A 21,232-nucleotide genomic window follows, 5' to 3' on the forward strand; every position below is an offset into this window, starting at 1 on the left:
AACAAAGTGTAATTTTAAATATCCTGAAACAACAACAAAATGAACTTCAAATGAGAAAAATTCTAATTCAATTTCTGTTACTACTCAGTGTTTTTATGCAGATTGGAAGAGTTTGCTTGTGACAGTTATGCACGTTTTAAACTGCAGCACCAGCTAGAAGTCTAAAGTGCAGTGGAAAAGTAAAATTCCATGAAAAAGTGTGCTTTTTTCAACATATTGCACATACGGATAATGGACTGCCATCTCAACAATACTAATAGATAAAAATTATTTCATTTTTTTTTTAAATATCATTGACAAAACTTTTTTTTTACAAGGACAGTACCTTATATTAACACCAGAACCCTGTAGTCTGATTTGTTCTGCAGTGTGAGGCTACATCATACCAAAAGAGCTCTGCTCTCAGAAAAGAATACAGAGGCACAACTGAAGTTTGCCAGACAAAACCCAGTACAAAGTCAGGACTATTGGATGCTCTAAAAAAATGGTGCAGTGATAAAAGGTATATAAAAACAGAATATGTGCCCAAAGGTATAAGATCAGAAGGTAGAGGTAGAATTAAACATGCAAAATATAGTACAAAATAAATATGTTATATAACAGATATAAATGTTAATATTGGAAGTGTACAGTATGTTGACGTAAATCAGGTCAAGTGTGCGGTATAGTAGTGTTGTAAATACAGTGTAAACACATTGTCACAGTTATACTCATGAAGTGTACAGTGCAGGTAAATTAGTATTCACAGCTTACTGTTCAAGTAATCAGTTCACAGCATAAATGTTCACAGTACAGATATGCTGAGTGAACTGGGAAGAGCTGGGTTAGCTCAGTTACAGTCCGTATTGTTTGTGTTCATGTTCTGGTTGGTGTAGCTGGTGTGACCAGTTTAACAGCTTGCAGATAAAAACTGTTCTTGAATCTGGTGGTTCTGGCTCAGATGTTACGGTATGTCTTTCTGAATAGCAGAGGTTTAAACAGGGAGTGGCTGAGGTTTAAACAGGGAGTGGCTGAGGTTTAAACAGGGAGTGGCTGAGGTATGTAGGATTAGAGAAGATGTTGCTGACTTTCCTCAGACATCTCTTGTTGTAAGCATTCTGTATGGGTGGGATGGCAGCTGCAGTGATGTGCTGGGCAGTTTTCACCACCCTCTCCAGGGCCTTATGTTCAGCAGCAGTGGCACTGCCACACCAGACGGTGATGCAGCTTGTCAGGATGCTCTCCACAGTGAACCTGTAGAAGTTGCAGAGGAGCTATTGTGACAGGTTGACTCTCCTCAGCCTTCTGAGGAAGTAGAGGCGTTGTTGGGCCTGTTTGACAATGTGTGTTCAGTGACCAGAGATCCTCGACTATGTGGACACTGAGGAACATAAAGCTTCTCACCTTTTCCACCGTCGCCCTCTTGAAGCTCAGTGGTGCATGCACTCTGATAATGAGAGTTTACGTACAACTATATGTGCAAAGAAACATCTCATTTAAAATTATTGCTGGATTTACAACAAATGCGTAAGTGCATAAATATGTTCTTATGCTTGTTCTGATGTTGGTGAATTCAGGTTGTTCTAAATTAGCCTTCATGTGCCCCCATCTGGAAAGGAGTATATTCCACACCATACACGTCTTCATATATGGCTGTTGCCCAGGGTCAAAAAGAGACTAGAGACAGAAGAAAAGGCACAGAAAAGGCGTTTTGTTTTTTTTTCTGCTGTAAGCTAATGTTAACATCCAAAATAAAATACTTTATTTTTACATCTGTGACTAGCCTCGTTGCATAGACAGATAAAATGTCACTCAACGTTTCCAGCTCAAACATATCTCCTCAAAGTACACTCTAAAAAATAAAGGTGCCACAAAGCGTTCTGTGCTCAATTTAGCAGAAGAACTACTTTTGGTTCCCTAAAGAACTATGTTTGAAAAAGAGATGTGTAAAGAACCTCATTGTAAACAGAGCCACACAGCGTAAAGGTTTTATACCAATGTATACATACAGTATTTGCATGGACTCCTGGAACATGTCAGTAGTAAATGTGGGCCCATTATCAGTGACCACAACGTCTGGTAAGCCATGTGTGGCAAACATGCTTTGAGCACCTCTGTAGTGCTGGGGACAGTGATTTTTGACATGACAGATCCTTCCAGCCACTTATTGTGTAAGTCCACTAGCATCAGGAACATGTTTCCCCATAATTGGAACAGGTAATCCAAGTACAACCTGGACCAAGGATGACCTGGGCACTACAAAGGGTGGAGTGGAGCCACTCCTGCCATATTCTGGTTACTCTGACATTGTGAACAAGCCTTTCTTTCTAAGGCGTGGTCTTTTCCAGGCCACCAAACAAACAACGTGGCAAGCAGTGTCTTTAAAACCACAATCACTGGCGAAATCTGGAACTTACAATAGTAACATTCAGTTTGTTTGGAGAACTCACCTGAGTTCCCCTTTGATATGTGATGCATGGTTCATCCTAACAGTCTGTGCTGCAGGCTGTCATCATTTATGTGGCATTAGGATGAACCATGCATCACATATCAAAGGGGAACTCAGGTGAGTTCTCCAAACAAACTGAATGTTACTATTGTAAGTTCCACATTTCGCCAGTGATTGTGGTTTTAAAGACACTGCTTGCCACGTTGTTTGTTTGGTGGCCTGGAAAAGACCACGCCTTAGAAAGAAAGGCTTGTTCACAATGTCAGAGTAACCAGAATATGGCAGGAGCGGCTCCACTCCACCCTTTGTAGTGCCCAGGTCATCCTTGGTCCAGATTAAACCATCACACAGCGTGTCCTCTACCACTGTTCCAAATTCACAGTGCTCAGAGAGCTGCCATAGCTCCACCATGAACATGGCCACTGTAACTCCTGGCTTGTGTACATGACTGAAATTAGAAGTGCTGCACAATGACAGAAGACTTAAGGTTGTGATGATCCTGGATCTTCAGTAAGTCCTTGAATGCAGTCTGCCCTGGATTTCACAGAGACGCCAATTTCAGGATCAGTTTGTAGGTTTTAGACACACAAACACCGAGGAGGACGGAGCGCTGCTCAGCTTCATTGGCTGTGCCATTTGCAAGGAAATGTGCTCCAACATTAAGATGTACTCAGTCCAGTTGCTGTTTTCCTCCACAAATTCACAGAGGGAACCAAACACAGCCATACTTTACATGCCGGCTTTCACCTCGTCAGTCACGAATGAGAGGAGACTGGATGCAGACAGTTTAATAAATCCACACAAAAATAAGGTCAGACAGTCCAAAGTCACAGTGAGAGCAGACAGGCTAATACAGGATAAGCAGGTTCAAGGTTCAGGGTAAAAACAGGCATCAGTCAAAAGAGCCAGAGTGCTGGAAAGGAGGAGGTGGGGGAGGAGACAGGGGCATGATAATGTGCCCTTTTTACACAGTGGACAATTCATTTCTGACTTTTTGTTTGCTAAATAATTGCATTGAATAATTTATTTATTGATTGATGTAACAACAACAATTTGAGTATCTAAAAGTGATCAGTAAGTATGTAAATAAGTAAATCAGTGACAGGTGATCATATTAACAGTTACTTTCTCTTTGTATATTAGCTTTTTTATATCAAACATCAATTTTTATTTGCCTTTTTTGTTAATCTGCACAGATTTAATATTTTTTAACAAAATTATCTTATGTTTGTCTTTCGATTAAAAATTATATTTCCTTGCAATAGCAGTGTCAAATCTTTTATTAAAATAGTTTTAAAACTTTTAAACCCCAGTGCAGATGGTGCAGCGCATGGGTCAGTTTTAGTCCTGCAGCAACAGAAGATTTCCAACAATATTAACATCCCCACTGCAGAATACAGTGTGTGCATTTACCAGACGGTTATTAAACTCAGAGTTAGTGTTGTCTGTGTTTTAACTTTGCTAATAGAGTTTGAATGTTTAAATTTATAAATGCCACTGATGTGAAATAACTTTTATCATTTTGTCATTCACAGTTTTTGCAGTAATCTTTCGATGTGTCGCAGATGGCTTCATGCTAGTGATACTTTTTCTCACTCGTGAAGTGATCGACACTAATGGTATGTGATGAGTTTCATAATAATAACAATAGTAATAATATTAATGCATTTAATTTATATAGCACCATTTTCAAACACAGGGTTGCATTACAGAACTGTGCAAAATATCAACATTGCATGATCACACAGAGGGGCACAAAACAAAAATACAGAGTTCTGCCTTCACTGTGGGGCTGTTGTTCTGTCATTAGCACAGTAGAGGTTTAGCCTCAGATTAACAAACTTTTAAAAGTAAATGATAGAGCTGGTCATTCCAGTTCTAAAATCTCATTGGCTGATGTTCCTGATTCAAAGATGTTTATTATGTAATTTTATTACGCTTAAGCTATTAAGCTATTACGCTATTAAGCTATTAAAAACCATTATACTGAACTTAATTACATTAAATCAGGTGCTGCTGATCAAATTGAACAAATTGCTGTTGTTGGAAGAAAATCTCATTGGGAGAGTTACCATCTCCAAAATAGTAACTTTACAGGAGAAGGTAAAAACCTACTTTACTTTTAATGTAAGTCAAAGGAACCAGAATTTTTGCCAAGTCAGTTTGGGCTGTTTCTTTTTGGTGAAATTTACACACAATGTAAAGAGTAACAGTATTTGATTGTGCAGTCTTTCACAGAGTGTTCATCAATCATGTTACTGAACTGTTGCCAATCAACTACCAGGTGTTAGCATTACACAACTTTACAACCAGCCTTTTTTTGCCCCAGTCCCAACTTTTTGGGACGGGGGCAAAAAAGCTTATACCTGATAAAATGGACAATGAGCGTACAAACAAGGTCCCACAAAATCTGACCCAACACCTTTTAAATGATTATTTCAGGCTTTACAGGGCGATTCACAGCAGTGCATGCACTCCATAATTTAGCCAGTTTTTTCTGCTGATTCAGTAATGTACTTCTTTAGGTTTTAACTAAAACAATCTTACATAGTGCAGCTTTAACCTAAAATGTTGTAAAAAGTGTAATGTGGTGTTTACATGTTGACGTTAAAGTGTTTCTGTGCCTCCTAGTTGTACACTACCAATGGGGGCATGCAGCCATGAAAACGTTGCCATGGTGACACAGTCAAAGGCAAAAAGAAGGATTATCACAGAAGAGCTTTAGCAGTGTTGACTGTTTATTTAAGGTGGAAGAACACAGGACGGCGCTCTAAACTCTTTTGATGTATAACTGTGGGTGCTTGAGGAGACATTCAGCTTCCTTGTCTTCTGAAATAATCAACACCTAGTTTATTCCACTGCTGCCCTCAACAGCAAAAGTTAGGAAAATTGAACTCTTCAGAATGTTTCACTGAATGCTTTAATAATGGAATAAAATGGAATATCCATTTTGCCATCGACCACCTACCATCAACATAAGAAAGAGAAAAAAAGAATAAAACTTTATAACACCTTTCATTAATACAGCACTAACGAATTTTTAGAAATTATGCACACATCTAGACATTTATCACAAAAAAGTGTCGGACTAAAATCTTTAAGATAAACAGACAAATGCTTATTGTCTATTTTCACTTTAGCTGATAGAATAATCACACTATTTCCCCACAAATACAAAAATCATTTTTATTGCTAATCCTTGTGATCTTTCATTCAAAATATTAACAAAAATCTAATCTTTACTTGAAATACAGTGATTGAAAGAAAACAATGAATCTAATCATGACATAATATTTCTCAAATCTATGTTTTAAACTTTCAACACTGACCATGTTAAATATTTAACACCTAAAGTTGTGTAAAATACCAACACTTAATAAAGTCAAACTTCAACTCAGATTGGTGTGGACCTGTAGACACACTGAGAAAGTTAAATTTAACACTCACAGTGTAGATTTTACACTAGCAAATCTGCTGTGTACTTACAGTCTGCTGTAACACAAGACTGAGTTTAATCAACACGCCGGGTGTAAAAACAGCTCCAGAATCAACTCTCAACACTAAAATTTTAACAGTGAAAATTTGACACTTTTTAACGCTGTAAAGATTTTCATGGACTTTCATATACTTTTTCCTTTGTACAGGTAATGTCGGACTAATCCTGTTGACTATCCTCTCAGTGTGCTGTGTGATCTTGGTATTCACTGTAATTTGGCGTTATGGTACAGTATTCATTGTTTGTATTCTTTTTCAAGATCTTGTTGATTAGAGTAAAAGAAATCTGTCCTCTTAGTTCCTCTTGGTCTGGATCTCTTTGTAGAATTACATGTTCTCTTTAACATGCTGCTCAGTAATGAGTGCCCAAGAAATATTAACACAATGTGTTCATATGATGTTCTTAATGGGGAGAATTACTTAAACTAGATTTACGTTTCCTAAAGGAATTTCAGTTCTTGCACAGCAGGAGTATTTTAGTCCTGCAAGCTCTGTAAATATTATTTTTCAGTTTATTAACTGTAGCTATTGAATTTGACTTCCGCACTGTATCTCTTCACACTATGAAAGGCCAGATTCTAACATTCCATTCAGTGAATCCAGATTCAAGTTAAATACATTGCTAGTATGAATTTACATGAGTTATTTGGTAGAAACTTTTATGATCTAACTTGAATTGTTTTCCTTCCACACAGTCAGGGGTGAAATGGCTGAATTACTGGGTAAGTGAAAAAACTGAAATATCTCATTAAGTTGTCAGAAATAAACAAAGATAAACACGAAACTGTTTATTTGCAAAAGAAAACATCAGCCACTGCAGAGCTACACTGAAAATACAACATTCACAACAGAAAATGTCAAGACTTGATCTCACTCTCAGTTAACTGATTTGCAGTATCTGAATTCAGATTATAGACACAGTGCAGCTCAATGATGATGACAAACGCACTTTCACTCACATCTGAATATCCTCCTCTCTGCCATGTTGGTCAGACAGCTGTAAACAAAACCGTCCACTCTGATTGGTCCTTGCTTGTGGAATTTTAGTTAATAAGCTGTTGCTGAGTCTGCATGATTATGGTCCTCACCAAAAGCTCCATCAGTGGCAAATAGAAGGTGCTTCTGAGCTCCCTTTGACTGATAAAATGCAAATGAGACACTGTTGGTGTTCAGTTGTGGACTGCAGGCAAGATCCTTGCCCTGGCAAGAAGGCAAAAAGTTAACAAAGATGTTTTGTGGCCCTCAGGATATATGTTTAGGATATTTTGGAATTGCCAGGAGATAATATCATGAGGTACCTCCAGCACCTCCTTTTATATTTGCAATAGTTTTGGACACAATGGAATAATTACTTATGTTTCAGTATAACAAAAACTTATGTTTCTGAAATATTAGGTTTTGAAGCAGGCTGGCTGCACTTTCCCTGTTACAAAGCAGTGCTGTAACTGTCAATCAGCTGTATTTTTAGCATCCTAAGACTAGTTGGTCAGTGCAGTCTGGCATAGCTAGCTGCTGTCTTTTGGATATGTAGTGATAATGTGAATCCAGAAAATGAAAATGTTTAGCCTACTTATTGACTTCATCTTCTACTCTCTCCTCCATGTTTATACACTGTCATTAACTTAACATCCATCTGCACAGAAAGAACACTAAGCGATCTCAACGAGATTCCTAGTAACCATTTCCAGCTTTTGGACGGTCTATTTTTGAAGGTAAACTGACTTTACCTTAGCTATCAATCAAATTTTACAGAGTTATTCCATCAACGTCTAGTGCCATAAGTGTTATTAAATTATATCATATAGACAGTCAAATGAGTGTTTACCACATCTCAACAACTTCTCCACAACATAAAAAAGGAGGTACAAAAGGGATATGTGGATATCTCATTACACTTAGCAATAGATAAAGTGTTGCTAAGTGTAACTGAGAACCTATTGATATACAGCTTTCTTGCTATAGAAAGGTTTTGGCGATGTAGTTGACCCTCATCTGACTGTCTGTATAATATAATTTGATAACACTTACGGCTCTAGAAGCTGATGGTCATGAAACAGCTCTGTAACATTTGATTGACAGGTAACATATAGTCAATTTACTGTCAAAAATGGACCATCCAAAAAGGAAGTGTTACTGTAAGTTTAAAAAATCTTTTTCTTCGTGACATAGATTATATGTGTACAGTCCATCCAAAGTTGGTAACACTTATTTATACTGGAAATGTAAGGGGTAAGGCAGGTAAATTCCTTTAAGCAAGTTGTAAATATGCACATTTTCCTTTTTTGTGGAGCATTCAAATATCAGACAATTACAGTAAAATAATTACATCTTACCGTAAAACAATTTTAAACACCACACATTTCACAAACTAGAGATGTGAAAAATATGTATGTATTAAGCTTATCAACCAAATGTGTGGGGGGCTTGCAGGCCTTTCCACAGTCACTGGGTCACTGGCTGACAGCAAACTGCCCAACTTACTGGCTCTGTAGCTATTTTGGCTGATTTGAGTTCCTCGCCTGGTTGTTCATAGTCCTGTCACAACTTCCATATGCCTCATTTCTATACATCTGTTTGGGTTCATCATTATCATATTTAATTCCAGTCCTGGTGGAAATACAGATGTTCTTAGAAAAGCTGTAAGATGTCATGGGGCAGTGTATGTATGTAGCTTGTTAGCTGCATTTTCAAACACACTCCAATCAGGACATTCCAGACAGTTCTGTACGTTGTTCTTTCCCTCATTTGTCTACTTTTTTCACACTACTGACCACAGGTTTAGCAGATTTTAGCTTCTGTCTGTAGGTGGGGAGATGAACTAGGCAGTGATCACAGAGGCCCAAAGCAGCACCAGGAAGAGAACCATATGTGTTCTTCAATACAGTCTAGCAACAATCTAGTATCTTACTGTCTCTTGTGGGGACTGTATGGTCTGCTGTTTGTGTTTGGGCAGTTTGTGAATGTTTTGTTTTGGTGAAGTTGCCTAAAATAGTGGTCTAAATAAAGGTAATGGTGTAACACTGCCTTGTGTAGTGCAGTTCTTCTTCTGGTCCAACTCAACTCATGGGAAGCTGATGAATTTACTGAAGTTGGATCAGGTGAGTTACAGAACAGAAAACTCAGGATTCCAGATCTGCGCTCTCTGTTGTGTCTTGCTGTAGATCACACTGCTGCTGCTGTGATTCCAAAAAAAACCCCAACGTTTTCCAGTGAATCTCTTTTTTCTTGTTTTGTATTACAGCACTGATCAGAAAACTATATCCATCTGGAGCAGCAGTCCTGTTTATTGTGAACTCTGTCACACTGGTAGTAGAACTTATCAGACAAGCAGGCAAGTAACCACTAGCTCACTAGGACTGCACCATAAATCATATTTTTATTGTTATCATAAATGAGTTTCTTTAGTGAAGTGAGGGCAGGAATGACTGTTCTCAGTGTTGTGTGTAAAATGTGTAGACTGTATGGTAAAGCAGATGAGGCATTAATGAAAATAAAAATATACATATTTACTGATGTTTGTAGCCTGACTGCAAACACAAATAGAGAAAGCTGTTCAGGCAATCCTGACTGTATTTAACAGTCATTTATTGACTCAGATCCTGTCAGAGAAACACTGTTTTAATAATAGTTTATCACTTCACATATCATCATGATCTCCAGCAGCTTTATCAAACATCACATTTTATTACTTACTGTAAATATTAGAAATATTAATCATAGTAATTCATATTGAAGGGAAATTGTGTAATATTCAGAATACCAGAACCTGATTGCTATTTTCAGTTTTAGTTTCATTAGCATCACTTACTTTTACAGAACATTGTAATTTTTTCACACAGTCTGTTTTAAAAGTGACTCTTTCCTGCAGTTACAGTGATCTTGATTAGTCACAATGTGATTCGATTTTCTCTTGTGTTCTTCTCTCATTAGGAGAAGGTGAACGCACAGTGGAAGATCTGCGACTGATTCTCTTACCATTTGAAGCTGCCTTTCTCATCATATGTTCTTTTGTATCCTGTAAGTATAAAATACATACATGACTATATTTGCGTTTACATAGCAAATCTAAAATGCCTTTCATGTTCATTAAGCAAGCAGACTCCATCCTCTTGTATTCCAGGCAACAAACACTTTATATTTTTTATACTTAGTACTAAATGGATTCTGTACCTGAATATTTTCCATGTATGCATTTAAATGACAAATGCCTTTGGAATGTGTTCGGCTCAAGCTGTCCTGATTCCGAGGTAGTCCAGCATACTGTAAGGTGATTTTGAGGTGGTCAAGCGTGCTGTAATGTGTGACAGAGAGTGTCCTGCATCACTCTTTGAGCTGAACTTTACCCCTGCTGGAGAGCACTCCTGGACTTTGTTCTAGACCAGGGTTTCCCAACCAGGATTTCATGATGACATTGCAGGCCATTTATTAGAATGTCACTATGAAATTAAATACATTTTTGAATATTAGATTTTTTCAAGTACATCAAAACAAAATGTTACACTTTATTTCAGCTTCACGAAAGTAACAGAAGTTAATATTTCCATTCAGTTATGATTTATTCAATAACTACTGAATGGATCCTGTCACAGTCAGTAAATAACTAGATAAATCATTCTATCTGGCTAAAAGGTCTCAATTATCCTAAATGTATGATGTGCTTTCTTGAAAAGATATTTGGAAACTGAAAATGCAAATCTGGCCGCAAAAAATTATTTGCTTAATTTTTAAAGTTAATAAAACCTAAAAGGGATCTTAAAGCAGATGGTTTAGGCTGCAGGGGTTCAGCTGCTTTGTGTGGTTAAAGGTCCCATAAGCTCTATGAAGGGGAGCTATATGGTGAATGAGCTGTGTGTGTTTACATGTTTATTGGCACTAACAGAATGCTTTACTGCTTATGGGGGATGTAGACAGTTCTGTAGCTCCCTCTGCTCAGTTCTTTTTCAGACCCACATGATGCAAGTGTCCATTAGCCAGCCAGTCTGCTAACCAACTCTGTGTCAAGATGGTTCAGAAAAAAACATTTTTAACTTGTAACGAAAACCAATGTAACAATATCAAATTAGACCATTTCTATTGGTCTAATTTATCTGTTCATCGTGAGATTTTAACATAATTTAAAGGGTAACAGGAATTTTCACATCATAATAAATATTATACAACAGTTAGTTCCAGCTGCGCAAGCTGATTGGTTGAGAAGCGTTCAAACTTTGCTGATATTTCGCTAAGCAACGACTTTGACAGCTGTAGGAGACGCTCAAGCCATTTGAACGTTTTTACTTCTTACTTTGCCACAAACAGAAAATGGACACTTTTAAGATCACATTTGACCGACAGCCGATTTGGTCAGACTCTGAAGATGAGACTACACTAAATTCCCAAACTGTCAGTCGGTCTGTGTGGAGCTGGAGAACGAACTGCCGGCTGTGCAGCGAGTGATTGGAGTTCGTTACTCTGACGTAGCAACGAGCTGCTCCTTAAGAAACTATAATTTGGTGGAAGGAACTGCATAAAACATATTAAATGCCACGTTTATCACAGCCGTGCTGTTATTTCGCGATAACACACTCCCTCTCGCGTTCTATTGCTTAAGTGAAAAACAACAAAAAATTTCATGTGACAAGATAAGTAGTTTTAGTACAGAATACTTTGTACTATTTTTCAAATATGTTTGTAAGGAAAAACTGCTTATAGATCATTTTAATTCAATGAGGACACTGCTGGTACACTCCACTGTCACTTCATTTCATCCGCCTGCTGCTGGTCTGGCACTGATGACACCTCCTCGAGTCTCCACTCTCTCTACTACTCCTGCAGTCTTTCAATCCTCTGACAGGTGTTGGTCTGTTTTAACATGAGATGCACATTCTGCATGTGTTACAACAGCATGGCTGCATAATCAAGGAGTGTGAGCACTAGACCTGCCAGCCACTATATACATGCACCGCATTGTAACGCACCAGATGCGACAGTGAAAGCCGGTACAGCTGAACTGCTGTGCTTTGGAACATTTTACAGGCATCAAATTTGGAATTGTATATTTACAAAAAAGTTAATTAGGTAAAACTTCAAATATTGTGTTTGGTCTGACCAAAAGAGGTGGTCTCAGTCCAGATTAAACTGAACCATGGTTCAGTTCATTTCATTTCTGGATGGTTCGGACTTTCAGACCAATTACAGGAAGTTGAGGCAGGCTATCGTCAACCATTGAACAATAGAGGAAGAAAAACAACTGGGAGAGAAGTAAAAGTGAGGAGGAGACGAAACATTATTTGTAATTTGGACTGAAGAAAAAGTGAGAAGTCAACTTGAAAAACGCATAAAAAATGCGAAACTTAGATCTTAATTCCTGAGAGATTAAGAGAGAGACAGGATATTCCTCTCAAACGGAATAGGCTACCCACAAAACTGAGAACAGGTGGAGGTCAGACGCTTCTCTACAAACCAATCAGTGTTAAGTATAGGGAGACGCAGCTCACGCAGGTGATGGCGACAGGATGTAGGTGTGCCATGCAAAGTTCTTTATTGCACTCACTAAATTCCAATGTGAAACCAAAACTAACCAGATTAAATGTAACAAAAGCATGAACCTTGGTTCTGACCTTGGTCTGGGCTTTCAGGTGTGAAAACGCCCTTAAACTGTCCCTCAAAATCCCCACAATTTTTTCAATGCCAACATTTAAATGCAGCATAAGAGATGTTGCTATAACTGGGTCCCAGACTGGCATGTCTGATTGTATCCTTATTGACTTCAAAATCATGAAAATCACTGTATCCTATACAGCCTTATATCAGTTGATCCTCAGATTTTTTGCCTACTTGTACAAGCTTCTTTTCTCTCCTTCTCTCCTCTACTGCTAAGCTTTCCTGTCCAAATGAGACTCACTTTAACCAAACCACACTAGGCTTGTACTGTCTTCACACTCCTAGTTTACTCCTGAGCAGGAGTTTTTATAAATTTTATTATTTATAAAAAAAATAGCCTTACAGTCCATTGCATTGCTTATTCTGTTGCTATATATACATACATGCATTCATAATATCTTACACAAACATTTCATAACGTAGCCATAATGATTCAGTCAACGTTAATGAAGTATGGCCCATTTACTGTAAAACATTTTACAGTAAATGTCAATGTCACCACAAAGTGCTCATGTTTGTTTAATTTGGCAACCAGCATCACTTAGCAAGCTACATCACATCATCACCGTTATGTCACTTTGACATGGCTTAAAAATATACTGAGCTACATTTTTTGTCATTGTTGTGCCATTCCACCCGTGGAAAGGTCATGGCAACCTAATGTCGGCAAAAATCTGTGACTTAACAGACATCAAATTTGACTAAAGCCTTCATGAAAACTTATTTAACTATATTCTCATGTAGGTGTTATTTAACTCTATGCTCATGTAGGTGTTATTTAACTCTATGCTCATGTAGGTGTTATTTAACTCTATGCTTATGTAGGTGTTATTTAACTATATGAAAACTTTACTGAAAATGCTGTTTTAATATTCACTTTTTGCCATATTTCACCTCACAGGGCGCTCATGTTGTTGACCCAATTGGAGTGCAGTGTTGTAGCTGGAAGAATAGGGGCAGCACTCGTAAACCAGCGTGGAGGTCCTGAAACACTGGAGACTTTATCTCACTGATTGATCTCACCGAGTCTGCTTGGCTTTGCTTTCACTCTTAGGTTGCTGACTCTCATGTCAGGTTTGTTGGTGTCCTATTTGGGCACTGTGGGTTTTACCTGTAGGGTCACATGTTTGTTGCTGTTGGAGTTTGGAGTTACTAAAATTTAGTTGTTCAACTGTCAAACATCAAAAACTACCAAACATTTTGGGTAAACATTATGCATTTTTACATATTTGCTGATTTTGACAATATTTATGACACAAAAAGTCTTGGGCTTAGTATTTTATATTTTTTATGACAGTTGTGTGGTTTTTTTGTGCCAAAACAGTCATATTTTGTTTTTTACTGAACAATCTTCCAACTTCTGTTTATTCCTTTGAATGAATGATGTTGTTTTTGTTGCTGTTCCTTTAAGACAGATATATGCAAATGATATTTGTTCTCATCTCTCTTGTCTTCTCTTTTTAAATGTTATTTATTTGTTTTTCCCTGAAAGGGGCCCTTTACTATTTAAAGATAAAGTCCCCACATATTAATGTATTACTGGTTAACCAATAATGTAAAACTTAACAATTGTAACTCACTTCTTTATCATGAACAATTCCAATTTCAGTGGAATGGTCACTGAATGTCAGGGCAGCTGTCCAGCATTCAGGATGATTTCTTTGTACTTTCCTTTTATGTTGGGGTTTGAAATGAAATTGAAGTGAAAAAACTGAGCTGTTTCATTCAGTGTATGACTGCATCATGTGAAGTCTATGGAGTAAAGGTGAGAGTTTTTACACATCACTGAGATATTTTTGAACAAACCTTTGTGATACACTGCATAAGACCAACACAGTGTTCATGCTGCTGTAGTGCTCCCAGGATGATTTGGTCTGTTGGTAAAGATGAGATAAAAGGCTTTGGAGAAAATGTCTTTGTTTATTTTCATCTTAATAAACCATCACTGAGAGGAGGATCCACATAAACTATATAAACATTTAAACAACATCGAATGTGTTTACATGCACTCAATAATCCGATCATAATTGGATTTTTACAGTTGAAATAGTCATATAAACACCATACTCCGATCTAGAAATCTGATTAAGAAATCTGATAAAGAGAGCTGGATTTTATATTTTCAGGTAAAGCGGCTCAGTGTTTAAAAAATAAAGCTGTGGTATGAAGTTTGAGTTTTACGTTATGTTTACGCCACGTCTTCTTCTATGAGTCTATTGGCTGGTTGTAAAGCAGAAATCCGAAGTTTCCCATTATCTGATTACTCAAGTACATGTAAACGTGTTGATCGGATTGCTGACAAAATGTGAAATTTTGTGGGCGGAGTCAGCAGTATAAAACAAAAGCACAGCGTTAATGTGTCTTTAAATGGAACATGGAATAGTTTTAGCATTTGTTTATATCAATGTACTTGTAAAATAAGTCCTACTCTTATTATTGGTAGTAAACATTATGTTGACAATAGTCTTGGTTACTTAACCAAGTCTATGGTAAGTCTACCTTAATCAGGCATTTTTTTCAGGTTGTTACACTATTACACTTAAATTTTTACGCTCTCCTATCAGATGTGAGTGTGATCATACAGATATGCTAACGATGAAACTGATGAATAAGAAAACTGTCTGCAAAATTTTCATGCGCTCATTTTACAATCACATTTGACCACTACGCAACTTTGATGATTAGGGGCCAGTAGCTTAGTTGCACATTAATTTTTCTTTCTGGATTTTAATCACTCAGATGATGCCACCTTAGCTCACAAGCCCACGGGTGGTAAAAATCCAGAAAAGTAGCTTTCCTTCCCTTCAGCCGTCAGAGAGCTTAATTTATACCTGCCTTCCAGTTAATGCTGCTCTTTCAGTTTGCACTGTTTTAATGCACACACGCTTCGTAAAATCCTACACATACAGCTGTACTGAATACCCTAGTATTGTTGGGAGGCAGGAATCTTGAGTCTAAATGAGCACAACCTCACATCCTCTTTCTACCTCTGTGGCCTCCAGATGAGGACAGACACACTTATCAGATTATGAACAAGTAGGAAGTGTTATGTGGTAACAGGAATTTTGACCTGGGGTGCACAAACTTTTGAATGCCATAGTATGTGTTTTTTTCTTACAATTTAATGGTCATTTGCAAACATTCTGACAAGTCCTGCTTCCCGTAGTGATGCTGCAGTGTCTGTCAAACTTCAGGTTTGTGTAGAGAGTCTTGGATGAAGTCATGCGGTAATGGAGGTGTAGATTTAGATTTGGAGGTGTTTCACAGTGTTTGTCAGGGAGTGAATGAAGGATTAGAGGACTTTAGCTGACATAGCAAAACACTCAACATGTTCAGATTATCAGAGTGATTTTCAGGTTCAGTTGAGTTTGTAAACTGTTAGCTTAAGTAAACTAATATCTTAATGTTATTCATTATTAAGAGCTTGATGTTATAACTGTGTTCTCCACTAGATGGAGCCAAAGTCAGTGGAGACCCATTACTAATTCTGCAACACGTTCTAGACCATAGACCAGAGCCGGTTTATGAGGAGCCTGGCCACTCCCTATTCCCCCGTTATAACAAAAACAGGACTGTTAAGCAGCAGAGGGCGCCCGCGAGTGAGTCCTCAATGAATGGGAGTGAATGAAGCTCAACGGTTAAAAACGAACAGTTAAAATAGTTTCTAAACTCTCGCCCAGAACGTTTCTTTAGTTTTAGAAAGTAGAAGGATGTATTTCACTAAAAAACAAAGAAATCTCACCTGTATGTTTCCTTTTTTCTACAACAAACGGGTTTTGGGCAGCAGGAGGCGGGATTTACTGCTAGAGCGCGATGATTGATTGGCGAGCGGAGCAGCTCATTGGCTGTTCGCGCTCACTGACGTCATGGACGTACTTGAGGTGCCGTTTAAAACCCCTATATCTCGAGTTTAAAAGGTCTTAAAAATATAACAGCGGTGTTTAAATGTTTTATGCTGCTCTGTGTTCAGGAAATTATTGTATTCTTTTACATTAAAAATGTTTAAGCATTTATAAACTATGATTTTGCTCAAATGCTCCGTATCAACCCATTCATTTTGGACTCACTAGGGAGCGCCCTCTAGCGTTTGAGAAACCCGGGGGATATTGCAGAGTGGGAATTCTCATCTCTAGTTCTATTGAGATCTATTCTCAGTTCTCTGCATAGACTGTGTATAAGAGTGGACTGGACGACAGGGGGTGAAAAGTGAAACCAAACTGTCTCTGACGCCCTCTGCCGGCTGACTGCGGTAAAACTTTTAACCCTGCACACTTCCATGAAAGTGAACACAACTGGAAACAGACTTTGATTGAAGTTTACACATTCAATATATATATATATATTTTTTTTTCTTTTTCTTTTTTTTTTGCTAATGGTGCTGTGTTACTTCTATTGTTACATCTACTTCTGTTCTGCCTCTATTGTCACAATATTTTTTTCACAATAGATTCGTTCAGGGCCGTAAAACCTGGACCCACATCACAGTGAATAAAATACTAGCTTTAAAAATAGCTACACCAACCATAAGTTTCCTATTTTGTGTTGTTTTTTTTACCAAACCACCAAATCATGTCTCCTTTTTTACCCATCCATATCTGTTATGCACCTTTTATTTTCATCCTCATCACTGTTCCATAAACTGATTTGACTCCAGTTACTCTGTTTAAGCTTATTTAATCAATGACTCAAGTATTTCTTTATGATTGTATTCGGTCTGAAAATACATGATACTATACCATCAATGGGCTGGTTAACAGTGAACTTCCTTATGCCAGTATGTTACAGAGTATATATAGAGAGTAGACAGGGGCATCAGTAATGGATAGAGGGGCTAGGCCTGTACTAGGGGGGTCTGGGGGCATGGTCCCCAAAGAGAAATTTTATTTAATAGCCCCAAAATGTTCAAAATGCACTTTTAAAGCAGCAACAGCCATAAACTATCAAGTTAAGCTGTTATATTAAAAAAAATGGTTATTTGGTCAAACTGGCACACAATAGATCTGCCTCTTCATGGTTTGTGTTGTGGCACAGGGCTAATATAACAAACACTGTATCCGTCCTTACAGCAGACACAGATCAAGCAAAGGTACTGAAGTCGGTGAATACTCTCTCTTCTCTCTTAGGCAAGCTGCACAGTCCTAAATGTGTTATTCAAATACACAGGTTATAGATCAGTTCAGTCTCAGTGCAGTCAGAAATAGTGTGATTTTGCTCCGTATGCGTGTTTAATAAGCTGGGTGACAGAATTTCATGGTCATGGTGATAAATATTATATTTTCTCTGTTAAACTAAATTAAATTCAGTCTCACTAACCTCCATCAGACCTGCTCCTTCAGTCCTGTCAGTCTCCTTCAGCTTCTTTCTCTCCCTCTTTCTCTGTTTAGTAACACATTCATTTTATTAAACTCGGATTTACGAGAACTCAAGGAAATAATTATCAGTTAATTTAATTTTTTGTTTTTAACTGGTAAAAATCTCATCTGACTGGGCTTTGATGGAGCTGCTTTCTCTTAATTTCCATCCACAGGTTGAGGAATTGAGGGATATAAAACTGTGTTATACATTATTACCTTTTCACACAAAGCTGAAACTTCTTGTTAGAGTATTTCCGTTCCACCTTAAATGCTGAAGCAGTTTCATTCTGGCGCCGCAGTGGGAAAACTCGAACGAGAATCTGGTGAATAGGAAGAAAATTCAGTAAACAACAACATATGGCGAATGCTGGTGTCACTATTTCCAAATACTGAAGATTTAATATAAAAAAGAACATAAAGAGTCTCAGTAACGTTATTCCTGTCACTCTTGTTCGTTCACACCCTCACACTCACAGGTGAGGTTTAGCTAGTTGGCTTGTCAGCTAGTTAGCTAATGCTAGTGTTAGCCTGGCCCCTTTTCTTTAACTGACTTAACCCCAAAGTTAGCTAGAGTTAAGCAGCCAAGTAAAACACAGATATCCAGTTATACTGACCGTAATCTGCCACAAATCCATATTGTGGGTAAATATATTCACACTGTTTCACTCTGTATATTATAGATTAAGGTCTAATGTTTATATTAGTGAGCTTTAAGCCAAAATCCTGTCTTCAGTTTGGCTGCCGATTACTCTGCAGTGCATAAACGGAGCCCCTTCCCCATATCAGATATGACTGGTTTACAATGTATGAGGTCTGATACGATTGGCTGAACGTTACATTGGGTAAATCTCTAGTAATACAGCAGAGGCAATGCTGCATTAAAGCAGCAGCAGCGCCTCCCCCAGGTCATGCCCTGTTAGTACAGTATATTGTGAATGATCTGTAGATGATTTGGACTAGTGATGCACATTTACTCTGGAAGTAAAAGCAAATTGGCCAGTTGGTCAGTTAATGTATATATCGTGCTCTGTTGCCTCTGACACTTTGTTTCATAGAAAACAAAAAGTAAAAACACCCTTCTGAAACTACCAAGGTCTGGACCTCGGTGTCCTCATAGCTAGTTACAGCCATGGATGTCGGGCGATGACAGCTCTTGGCTGACTCTCAATCCTTCCTGTCTACACACACATTCCCCCAAAGAAAACTAGCCCTGCTTTCACAATAAGAGTCCCTGCCAGAATAACCCTGTGAGTAAAAGCTGCTGAACACCCCAAAGCTAGACGTTTTCAGTTTAAAGATTTATAACAAACACAGCAGACACATTCATGACATTCTTGGTGGAAGATGATGGTGATGAATGCTGCACTAAGGTCAGATTATTCATTAATGTTATTGGTTCAACTCCATTTCCCAGTAGTGTGGCTGTTTTGCCATAAAGAAACTTTTCAGTAGTGAAGATATCAGTCAAGTGGGAGTGTTGAAAATGTGTGGATGGATATTTTGCAACAATCTGTTGATTCCATCACTCTCACATCCATAGAGCGGTCATGGGTTTTGTAGTTCAATCTTATTTTCTCAGCTAGGAGGTTTTGCGACACGTTATATTCACAGCTCTTGTGCTTAGATGGTTGTAAAAAATCTTTTACTAAAAAGTTCCATCTATGACCGATTTTTAATATTTCCTGTGGCGAAATTAATGATAACTCAAAATGTTTTGATCACAACCAGCAGATGACGCGGGTCTGCACTTTCCCTCCCTACAGATGGTGCTGATCTCTGGTAGGGAACTTCCTCTGGAGTGAAGACTAGACCACAAAAATTGCGAAAATGCATCCACTGCCTTGAACTTTTTCTTTTCTGTTTATCCAATAAATCATACAAGTATGAATAATCACAATGGAAAATTAATGTACAACCTAAACATTTGTTATTTATTTCTTTAGATTGAATATAGCTTTCTATCAGCATCAGTTTATTAAGACATTTGTAAAACTTTCAAATGTAATTGCAGGACAATCTAGATGTGAAAAGAATGTGAGAGAGCAGTGAGAGCAGTTTCTGTACTTTAATGCTCCAACAGCAGTTTCAGCAGCCATTAATACATATCATATTCTTGGTGTAGGAGACACAGTGGAGTGTAGAGGGTTACTGTAGTCTTTCCCCAGCTGCTCAAGCCCAACATGCAACAAGAACTCACAATACAAAGAACACATCCATTAAATAGAGTTACTGCAGTAAAGGACAAAAAATCTGATGATAATACTAACAACCTGTTATACATACAGAGATTATTAAAGCACAGCTATATTCTGCCTTAACATACCTGCTTAGTACAAACACAGTTATCCCACCAATACTGCAGTATTTCATAGCATTTTTTACTGAATCTATAATTATTTTGATGTTTAAATAATTGAACCCCAAATGAATTATAGGTGGAATAAAAAATGATAATCAAAAATTGAGTAATTTTATCAAACATTTGTTTAAATCCAGAATACATTTAATCATGCAATTATTTATCAGATCTCCCCACTTATATAATAATGAGGTGGGCATGTCTTAAAGGCCTAGCTGGTATCTGATATATGATATATAATTTATGTACACTGCATTTCACTTTTTCACTTTTATGACTGCATATCAATGAGGCATAATGCATTTGAAGTACTGCACTGTGGAAAGCAGTATAGCTGTGCATTGATTACATTTCAAGGTGAACTGTATTTGGTTCCGACATGAATTCTGCGTTTTGTCTTTTAATTGCAAACCCTCATGTACTGTTTTTCCATAAAGAGGTCAAGCAACACTCAAACAGTGTAATAGAGGTTTTGCTTTTCATTTTGACACCCATTCTGTCACTGTGAAAAAGTAAAGTCACTGTGTGCACTGCATTTTTCCACTGTAGTGACTGCATTTCAGTATGGCATGAATTCCTTTACATACCTATTTAAGCTACTTAGCTGCTTAGATATACATTACCTGTATGATGCTAACTTACCATTGCAAATTCCAAAAGGGGACTAGTGGAAGTTAGGCCTAATCCCATTTCACCCCTTGCCCCTACCACTTAGCCACTTGAAACAACTTGATGTTGTTTCAATGTATAATGGTCTATTTCTTCATAACAAGCTAGTAGTATGCTGATGTTTCGGTAGCTAGCTAGCTAAATTACCTGTTCCACCTTAGATGGTGAAGCAGTTACATTCTGGTGCCTCAGGCGTCAGAACTGCTGCACCATTTAAGGTGGAACTGGAAAATTCGAACAAGAAGCTGGCAAATAGCTGACTTCAGCTTGATATCAAAATTAGGG

General features: G+C 37.8%; 1 protein-coding gene across 2 annotated transcripts in view; it reads left to right on the plus strand.

Annotated features, from left to right (window-relative positions):
• LOC118809627 overlaps positions 1 to 14,521 on the plus strand; it is a 35,252-nt gene extending 20,731 nt beyond the window's left edge. For both annotated transcript variants that reach the window (XM_036573096.1, XM_036573097.1), the window contains exons 11-16: positions 3,964 to 4,047; positions 6,073 to 6,150; positions 6,619 to 6,645; positions 9,165 to 9,254; positions 9,854 to 9,940; positions 13,467 to 14,521. In XM_036573096.1, the coding sequence (XP_036428989.1) occupies positions 3,964 to 4,047; positions 6,073 to 6,150; positions 6,619 to 6,645; positions 9,165 to 9,254; positions 9,854 to 9,940; positions 13,467 to 13,483 (383 nt within the window). In that variant the 3' untranslated portion in view covers positions 13,484 to 14,521. The remainder of the gene's footprint in view (positions 1 to 3,963; positions 4,048 to 6,072; positions 6,151 to 6,618; positions 6,646 to 9,164; positions 9,255 to 9,853; positions 9,941 to 13,466) is intronic.
• The last annotated feature ends 6,711 nt before the right edge of the window (positions 14,522 to 21,232 follow it).

The sequence above is a fragment of the Colossoma macropomum genome, unplaced genomic scaffold (assembly GCF_904425465.1).
Source record: "Colossoma macropomum unplaced genomic scaffold, Colossoma_macropomum, whole genome shotgun sequence".
Taxonomy (NCBI): Eukaryota; Metazoa; Chordata; class Actinopteri; order Characiformes; family Serrasalmidae; genus Colossoma; species Colossoma macropomum.